The sequence below is a fragment of the Phytophthora infestans genome, genomic scaffold, assembly GCF_000142945.1.
Source record: "Phytophthora infestans T30-4 supercont1.503 genomic scaffold, whole genome shotgun sequence".
NCBI classification, from domain to species: Eukaryota; Oomycota; class Peronosporomycetes; order Peronosporales; family Peronosporaceae; genus Phytophthora; species Phytophthora infestans.
This window is the reverse complement of record NW_003303263.1, coordinates 1-9,826: the sequence shown is the minus strand read 5'-3', so window position 1 is coordinate 9,826 and position 9,826 is coordinate 1. Positions and strand designations below refer to the sequence as shown.

Sequence of the window (9,826 nt, the reverse complement as noted above, 5' to 3'; positions counted from 1 at the left end):
ATACGCGTGCGGCGGGTACACCTTCTGCTAGCAATAGCCAATGCGATAAATTTGCGCGCGGCGGGTACACCGTGATCCGCGACTCAACCGAGCTCTTATTTCGGTCATTATGGGCAGGGCACTAAAGTACAGTACTGCTTACAGCCACATCGACTTGCCACGTCCATCTGTACGGTCTGCACTGTCACGCAGTGGTAGTATCTATGTAAACAGCAGCTTATTCGTCGCACGTAGTCCCCACTCAATACTGTGGTTTAAATTGTGAGCGCTATAAGAGCTGATGGTACAGATAGCATGGTTTAGCGTGTGGCCACGTGAGCGAGTGTACGTCCCATCTACGGTGACGCGTATACAGATAGGGACGGCCAGCTTGCAGAGGTACACAGTACATACCTCGTGCTAGTTATTATATGAAACGCGCTACGCTCTATAGGTGCGTCAACACGCTTGGTAGCGCCACAGTCAGCTTATAGTATGTGCGACCTCAAGCCTTGCACCGTCAGCCAGTATACAAAACTATGCGGGGTAAGGGGATATAAGGATGTATATCCAAATCACCTGCTCTTCTGCTTCTTCTTTTGCTCAATGTACCTGACGTTTCGGGCGGTCAGCTTGCGAGGGCGGCTGTGTCTATTTCTTCTTCTTGAGGTACCAGTCAGGGCCCATCACCTTCTCGACGTTGGCAGGCTTTCCTGGCGGCGCACTTTGGTCGAATCAGGTGGTGGGAGCTTTTCCTCCCAGAACTCAACCGCCTTTGGGCCGTTCTCGCAGGGCAATACAGCGCCGCACGATATTCTGCCCGCTGATTTGTACGGAATCGTACGGAGCACATAACCGTACTGCAGCAGACACAGCGCACCCAGGAATCCGTCGTAGACCGCTGCGGGCTCAGCAGAAGCGGGTCAATCTTCGCCTCGCATTGCTCGCACACAGGGCCCACCATTTTGCAAACTGTGGAGTATGTTAGCAAATTATATTGTTTTAACCAATTACTTGCGTCCAATTATTAGCCAATAGCCCGTTACGGTAAGGGCAGTAATTTATTATTTAGACAAAATATTAAAATGTTTTTAAAAATTACACATAGGCTATGTATATAATAATATTTTCAGATTTTTAGGCATATACATACTTTTACATGCAATATAAATTGACTAAAACAATTATCTATCGTGCGCGCATGCATTCGTCGGGTGGGGTGCACGGGAGCAGATAGTGCAATGACCGTGCAGCCGCGCGCCTTCATTGCACGGTGACAGTGGTGAGTGCCAGGTGAAGTAGAAAAGATATATATCACAAAGTCCCTACAAAAAGCGCTGGCCGTGAAGCCTACTTTAATATTAAAAAATACTATCGTCACTACTTTAGAAAGTGTGTGGAAAATAGCATCACAGAACATCTTACAAATGCGGCCTGTGAAGCTTATATTCATAATTAAAAGGAGCTATTAATATCGTCTTTAGTTTGAAAGTGTGGAAATAACATCTTACAAAATACTGGTCTGTGAAGTCTACATTAATAATAATAAATATCTCTATTTTCAAAGTGCGCAGAGCGCTTAGAAAATAAAGTGGTTACTGTGCCCGATTTGCAGTACATACGACAGGTTTTGCGCTGCTGAATGCAATAATCAAGTATCTGCTGGCTGTTTGCATCCAATCAATGTGTTTCGTTCGGGGCAGAAATGTTTACCTTACGTCCAATCGCGAGGGCGAGAGGCGGTCTGATCGTGCGACAGATCCAGTCAGTGTCGCAGGTCGGCAGGTATTGCCCAATCAGGGCGCGAGTTAATTGTGTCCGCTTTTTGGTCATAATTGTAATTTAGGCATAGTAAGGTCGAGTCAGAAAGATAGGCGCGGTCGGTAGGATGGGAGAAACCTGTATAAGACAGGCCGGGTGTAGCCATGCGGGAAGGCAGGTCAAAGCAGGAAGACAGGGAGTGCGACGGACGGATTGACAGACGGACGGACAGACAGACCGACAGGCTACAAGGTTAGGAGGCGGGAAACTAGCGCTCTGGGCGCCCGCTCCGCGGACGCTAGGGCATGGTTGGTTGGTGTAGAGAGGGGCGACCACCTCCGCTGCGCTGCGGTGGGCTTAGAATTTCTACTTGGACCACAGCTACATATAATATAAGTATGCTGTGATCTACTTATGCTACGTTCCAAAACAACACCGCACACAGTATCTATAGTGTTCACATGTTATGGTAGACATGACCAGGGTTTATCGTGATCTGCAAGATGAGCACCATCTTAGCCGGGAGGGTTTTGTCTATAATCTCATTTAAGCGCATAGCTCCCAAAATGTCACGAATCGGAGGCGCGCGTGGTTGCAACGCTAATATATGCTGTACGGAAGACGGGTCAGTATCAATGATGCTACGAAATATGCGTAGATCGGTGAGGAATCCCAGTGTAGCTGGAGTAAAAGTGCCTACTCAAACATATTACCCATCTGCACGTCATCGCCGTGAGGCAGTCGACACATATCATCGATTGCGACGGTCTAATAGAGCAATTTTAATCAGCTCCTCGCGCGAAGTATCTTTTAGGATAGGTAGTATATGCCGATGGTCGCCACAAACATCAATATTATGCTTTGAAATTATTCTGCTGAGCTGTTTGTGATGTTACTGAAGGGTATTTCCACTATCTTCCGCATGAATTTATCTTACTTGCATAGCTGACGTACTTTCTGACTTATTGGCATAGCTACTGACTGACAAAGTGGCGTAAATCCTTTCCAACTGACATTATACTGGGTCCGATATATACGACAAACATACGAAGATATATGGCTGTAGGCAGAGTATCAGATCGTAGTGATGCTTAGACTTGATTCGAATCGTCGCTCATGTACATTATATGAGGTACTTTTCCTGCCTACTTATCAGCTCGGCGTGCTATTTGATGTGTCCGTGCATATATCGCAAGGTCGTTAATGAGTGTATTTGCCACGCGCTCGTGATAGCTCAACCTATGCATGGGGTCACTGTTTCTTTATCGGTACTTTTGCATCGTGGTGCTAGCTTTCTGCGCCTACGCTTCTGATGGATCACTTAAGCGCGCCACTAACTGGACGTAGGTCATAACCGCGGTGATACAGGCAAGCTGACCGCGCGTATGTAGGTAGTAGTCAGCGCGAAATATGCGCGCGGCGGGTACATCTTATAATCATTCGCGACTCAACCGGACTCTCGTCTCGACCATTATACACAGGAAACTAAAATACAGTACTGCGTACAGGCACATCGACTTGCGACGACACCTGTATGGTCAACACTACCATAGACGTGTTTGTGTCTATGTCGACAGCAACTTATTGGTCGGTGCATAGTGCTCACTTTATACTGAAGCTTACATTCGTGAGCGCACATTAATGAAATATACGCTGTGAGCGTTGGTGGTACAGATAGCATGGTTTTGCGTGTGCCCACGTGAGCGAGTGTACGTGCCATCTACGGTGACGCGTATGCGGATAGGAACCACCAACTTGCAGCGGTGCACAGTTGATTCCATGTCTTATTATATTTTGAAGCGCGCTACGCTCTATAGGCGCGTCAACACGCTTGGTAGCGCCACAGTCAGCTTACAGTATGTGCGACCCCAAGCCTTGCACCGTCAGCCAGTATACAAAACTATGCGGGGTAAGGGCTATAAGGATGTATTTTCAAATCACCTGCTCTTCTGCTGCTTCTTTTGCTCAATGTACCTGACATTTCGGGCGGTCAGCTTGCGAGGGCGGCTGTGTCTATTTTTCTTCTTGAGGTACCAGTCAGGGCCCATCACTTTCTCGACGGTTGGCAGGCTTTCCTGGCGGCGCACTTCGGCCGAATCAGGTGGGGGGGGGGGTCCTCCCAAAACTCAGCCGCTTTTGGGCCGTTCTCGCAGGCAATACAGCGCCGCACGATGTCCCGCCCGCTGATTGTACGGAACGCGTAGCCGTACTGCAGCTTCCCGCAGCAGATGCAGCGCGCTCGGGGGTCCGTCGTAGACCGCTGCGGGCTCAGCAGAAGCGGGTCAATCTTCGCCTCGCATTGCTTGCACATAGGGCCCGCCATTTTGCAAATTGTGAGTATGTTAGCAAATTATATTGTTTTAACCAATTACTTGCGTCCAAATATTAGCCAATAGCACGGTACTGTAAGAGTGAAATTTATTTTTTAAAACAAAATATTAAAAAGTTGATATTTAATATTTTGCTTTAATAGTAATACTGTCAGATATTTAAACAAATACATACTTTACATGCAATAAAAGTGACTAAAAACACTATGTACCGTGCGCGCATGCATCCATCAGATGCGGTGCACGGGAGCAGATAGCGCAATGACCGTGCAGCCGCGCGCCTTCATTGCACGGTGGCAGTGGTGAGTGCCAGGTGACGTAAAAAAATATATATAATCGCAAAGTCCCTACAAAAAGCGCTGGTCGTGAAGCCTACTTTAATATTAAAAAAAAGACTATCGTCTTTACTTCAGAAAGTGTTTGGAAAATAGCATTGCCGAGCGCTTACAAATGCGGCCTGTGGAGCTTATAATTAATAATATCAATACTATTAATATCGTCTTTACTTCGAAAAGTGTGTGGAAAATAACATCCCAGAGCTCTTACAAAATACTGGTCTGTGAAGTCTACATAAATAATATTACATATCTCTATTTGAGAGGTGTGCAGAGCTCTTAGAAAATAAAGTGGTTACTGTGCCCGATTTGCAGTACATACGACAGGTTCTGCGTAGCTGAATGCAATAATCAAGTATCTGCTGGCTGTTTGCAGCCAATCGATGCGTTTCGTGCTCGGCAGAAATGTTTATCTTACGTCCAATCGCGAGGGAGAGAGGCGGTCTGATCGTGCGACAGATCCAGTCAGTGTCGCAGGTCGGCAGGTATTGCCCAATCAGGGCGCGAGTTAGTTGTGTCCGCTTTTGGATATAATTGTAATTTTAGCATAGTTAGGTCGAGTCAGAAAGATAGGCGCGGTCGGTAGGATGGGAGGAAACTGTATTAGACAGGCCGGGTGTAGCCATGCGGGAAGGCAGGTCAAAGCAGGAAGACAGGGAGTGCGACGGACGGATTGACAGACGGACGGACAGACAGACAGACACGCTACAAGGTTAGAAGCGGAGAGATGTAATACCAAGCTGCATGAGCCTCAAGTTAGCGGGTTTTGCATAACCTCCTTACAGCGATATGAAACGAGAAGATTGTGCGCTAATTAACGCCTAAAGAGTTGGTCTCTTTAAAGTTGATAAACGGATACAGTAGACTGTAGGAAAACAAACCATGCTTCTGCCTATACAGATGTGCTGACCATGATTTGCTATTACCGGTAACCGGAGCATAATACTCGCACAGTGTGAGTACATGTATCCTTCGTTGAGGACATTGTGTTAGCCTAGCGAGGAGTTTTTAATCCGCAAGTCAACATCTTTGTATTTCATTGTAGAAATTGCGCTGGGGCTGCACGTACATGTAAGTTATGCTGCCAAGAATCCCATTGCCTATGACGATCATGGTTCCAATTTCGCATCAGAGTTCCTTTCCGAAAAGCAACAAGCCAATCCTGGGCTAATTCACAATCTCAAACTGCTCTCTCTGGTCGCTTCTACTTACAGCATTTTCAAACTCGCAGTGTCGGGAACAACTTGAAAACAAAGGGAGTAACGGACAGGTGAAGCAGATGCAGCCTCGAGTGTCCACCGCGACAGTCGCGCTAGCGGTGGCTTGTGTGGCTGCGACTCTCTCGGATAAAGTGGAGGCGCGACCGATGCATGCAGAAATTGTTCCCAAATACCATCGGTACTTGGCGGAGCGGGAAACAATTAAAGAGGAGCTGAACGAGTGGCTGAAGATATACGACCATAACGGACCGAAGAATGGCTTTATTCCTGTGACGGAGTCACGAAGCTCGGACGATGATCTGGAAAACAAGCTGCAGCGATTCTATATAACCAAGGAACAAATTGAAGAAGCGAGAGCGCTGAATCCGATGGCCGAGTTCAGCACGGACGGTCCGTTCACGCTCATGACGATGGACGAATTCAAGCAGTTCCTTTCGAACTCGCATCTTAACGAAACTGACAAGACTGATCCCCCGCCAGTCGAGAAGCCCAAAACTTTGTCGGAGAAGGAGAAAACTACATCAAAGAATAAGGACGATGACAAGAAGCAGTCGAAAAGAAACGATAAACATGACGACGACGAAAAGAAAACGTGGGCTCCGGCAACTGAGGGCCCGGTGGTCGTTCCAATGGTGCGTCGGCTTCATAACGCAGGCAAGGGTCAGTACTCGTACAACGGAGGCGACTACAGCAACAAAGGCGAAGGGTTTCAGAGCACAGCGGACACATATGTCAAGAGTTCACAGGAAACATACCAAGTCCAGAGCACCCCGCAGACTTATCAAGCTAACCCTGCCAGTGACACGAACAATGGAGGCAACATGAACCAAGGATGGAGCTTTAAAGATGTTTCCACTGGGGACAGTGCCAATGTTGCTGTAGTGTCAGGTGGAACTGGCAGTAACAATAACGGGAACTGGTGGGGAACTAATGGCTGGGGAACTTACACTTGGGTAGGTAACAGCGGCAACAACGGCAACAACTGGTGGAACAGTTGGGGCCAACCGACGGGCTCGCCAAACAATCAGTGGACTCCGCCACCTAATAACCAGTGGACTCCGCCACCTAATAATCAGTGGACACCCCCCAGTGCCAACAATCCTCCTGCTCCAGCCCCTCCTGCTCCAGCTCCTCCGGCCCCTCCCGCTCCAGCTCCTCCGGCACCGCCTGCCCCAGCTCCTCCTGCCCCAGCTCCTCCGGCACCTCCCGCTCCAGCACCTCCGGCACCTCCTGCTCCAGCTCCTCCGGCCCCTCCCGCTCCAGCTCCTCTGGCACCGCCTGCCCCAGCTCCTCCTGCCCCAGCTCCTCCGGCACCTCCCGCTCCAGCACCTCCGGCACCTCCTGCTCCAGCTCCTCCTGCCCCTCCTGCTCCGGCTCCTCCGGCACCCCCTTCTACAACACCTGCTCCTGCGACGAAACGTCCAGCTACCAAACGTCCCGCGACCAAAGCTCCACCTACGAAAGCCCCTGCTACTAAAGCTCCTGCCACTAAAGCTCCAGCTCCGGCCCCAGCGGCTCCCAAAACGAAACAAAAGGAGACGACTACCAAGTCTACAACTGATTCCGACACGGCCAGAGACTCCGATCCGGATTCAGTAGACTGGAGCAAGACAAAATGTGTCAACCCTCCTGGTCTACAAGGCCAATGCGGTAGTTGTTGGGCGTTCGCCAGCCTGGGTGCATTGGAAGCCGCGCAGTGTATTGCTAATGGCCAAAAGAATGTGCCTGCGTATTCGGAGCAACAACTCGTGAGCTGCGACACGAAGGACTTTGGTTGCAATGGCGGCGCCCCGGTGTACGCGATGCAGTATCTCCACGACAACGGCGTCTGCACGGACAGCAGCTACCCGTACACGTCGGTGGAAGGTGGAACCGCTGCAGCTTGTGTGAAGACGTGCACCCCGGTCAAGTCGGGCATCACTGACATTGTAAGGCTTAAAGCCGGTGATGAAAGCGCTCTCCTAGGAGCCGTTAAGAAGCAGCCCGTTGTCGTATCGGTAATATCGAATAACTCGGCGTGGAAGCAGTACAGAAGCGGAGTTATCACATCCTGCAACGTCGCGACAATTGACCACGCTGTGCTTGCCGTCGGCTACGACGCCACTACTATCAAGATCAAGAATTCCTGGGGCACTGACTGGGGCGAGGACGGCTACGTACGCATCAGCCGCAGTCCGCAGGGCATGGGCACATGCGCCGTGCTCACCGACATGTCGTACCCCAAAGTGTAACCTGGCGGTCATCTATCTGGAAAGCAAAATATACGTTAATTGTGAGTAGATTTACATTATAAAATGAATTTACATGCTTAATCCGTGCTTCTGATTGGGCCAAATCGACGCACTTGTGCGACAAATCATATACTTCTATATTAATACATATAGAAGTATTCACATATTATTTTGTAAGAACGTGATTACACAACCCTCTTGCATAGAATTGCCAGCCCAGTCAAGACCTCGGATCTGCAGATGACTTTGTTGCGTCTTGTGCGTCTTCGCTCCGCCAGTCCCCGTATCTTCCCCATGAGCCTCTCCTCCCGCCGCATCATCTCGTCGACGAGCGCCAAGGCCACGGCGCTCACTCGCTTCGTGGACGAGAACGGAGCCATTCGCTGCGGTCAACGCACGGATGACGGCTCCACTGCGATGCTTGTGGAGGACGACGATCCTCTGGGCTCTCTGCACTTCACAGGCGAGACCGCCACCATCGAAAAGGTGCTGGCGCCCGTTGTTCCCTCTCAGATTCTGGGTATTGGCCTTAACTACCGCAAACACGCCAAGGAGACCAACATGCCCGAGCCTAAGTTCCCCGTGCTCTTCACCAAGGGCATCAACGCCCTACAGCACCCCCACGACCCCGTAGTAATTCCCCGCGTTGCCTCGGACCCTCCTGAGGTCGACTATGAATGCGAGCTCGCTGTAGTGCTGAAGGAAGCTGCTTGCAACGTGACGGAGGAGGAGGCATTGACCTACGTCGGTGGCTACACCTGTGCCAACGATATCTCAGCGCGTCGCTGGCAGGGCAAGAAGGGAGGAGGCCAATGGTGTCGTGCCAAGACGTTCGACACCTTCTGTCCACTAGGACCGGTGCTTATTACACCCGAGATCATCCCAGACCCACAGACGCTCGAGATCGCAACGTACCTCAATGGGGAGCAAGTGCAGAAGTCCAACACGGGCGACATGATCTTCTCGGTAGCCAAGCTGATCAGTCAGCTCTCGCAAGATTGCACGCTGCCCAAGGGCACACTTATCCTCACGGGAACTCCGGAGGTAAGATTTGGATTTATTGCTGATTACTGGTGTAACTGTACTAACTTCAATATTGTGTGAACAGGGTGTTGGCGTCGCACGCAGCCCACCGCTTTTCCTTGCGCCAGGAGACATGGAAGAGATCGAGATTGAGCGCATTGGCAAGCTCGTGAACCCCGTCGTTGGTGCGTCGGCGCTGTAAGTGCAGACTGTACTGTGAAATGCGTAAGTTGATCATGTGGAGGCTACATGTAGTGTGACCAGCAGCGTGACCAGAGACCACCCACCCTTTAGTAGCAAATGCGAGCCGTACAACAATTTTTCCAAAGAAATTGACCCTCGTGGTGGTGTTTTTGAATGAAGGGATCTGAGCATCAACAATGATGCTGTGTGTGAGTCTCGTCTCCCCGGTTTGTCTCTACATGTACTGTACAGTACCTTCCTGTGTGACCGCGCAGGCCCTTGACTGAGGCGTAATCGTGCGATGCTCCTTTTCGTTTTGGAGCTTTTCGATGTGTCTTGCCGCAGGACTCTTGCGAACACTGAAATGAAGGGAATGTGCCATTTACTTCCGCCGTGTAATAGCAGTGAGATACGGATAGGACCGTAACCACTGGTTACTATTAGCCAGCGGGGAGAGCATGTATTTGTTCACTCTGGGACATTCGCGCCACCTCCAGCGACCTTGACGCAGCGTTGAATCGCCAGGTCGCTGCTGCATGCACTAATAGCGGAGCCCTCGCAAACGAAGCAGCGGAAATTCCCTTGTGCGTGCAGGGTGATCACCTGTCCGGCATGACAACACGTAAGTGTTCGATCCGACAAAGTTTTTGCGCTCGCATATTTGCGGATACACGCTGAAGTGATGTCAATTCCAGTTAATGGACAGATATCAGTTCGTAAGCAGAACGAAAGCCAATGCGATTATGGAAAGTTTAGAGGCGTTT

At 50.1% G+C, this 9,826-nt stretch overlaps 2 protein-coding genes across 2 annotated transcripts; both read left to right on the top strand.

Annotated features, from left to right (window-relative positions):
* Positions 1–7,427: 7,427 nt before the first annotated feature.
* Positions 7,428–7,856, top strand: PITG_21621 (cysteine protease family; the record flags this gene model as incomplete). Its single annotated transcript, XM_002894756.1, has 1 exon — positions 7,428–7,856. One exon carries the CDS (start codon positions 7,428–7,430, stop codon positions 7,854–7,856), a length of 429 nt encoding a protein of 142 aa, XP_002894802.1.
* A 220-nt stretch (positions 7,857–8,076) lies between these two features.
* PITG_21620 (fumarylacetoacetate (FAA) hydrolase, putative) lies at positions 8,077–9,211 on the top strand (the record flags this gene model as incomplete). Its single annotated transcript, XM_002894755.1, has 2 exons — positions 8,077–8,900; positions 8,965–9,211. 2 exons carry the CDS (start codon positions 8,151–8,153, stop codon positions 9,079–9,081), a joined length of 867 nt encoding a protein of 288 aa, XP_002894801.1.
* Between the last annotated feature and the right edge of the window lie 615 nt (positions 9,212–9,826).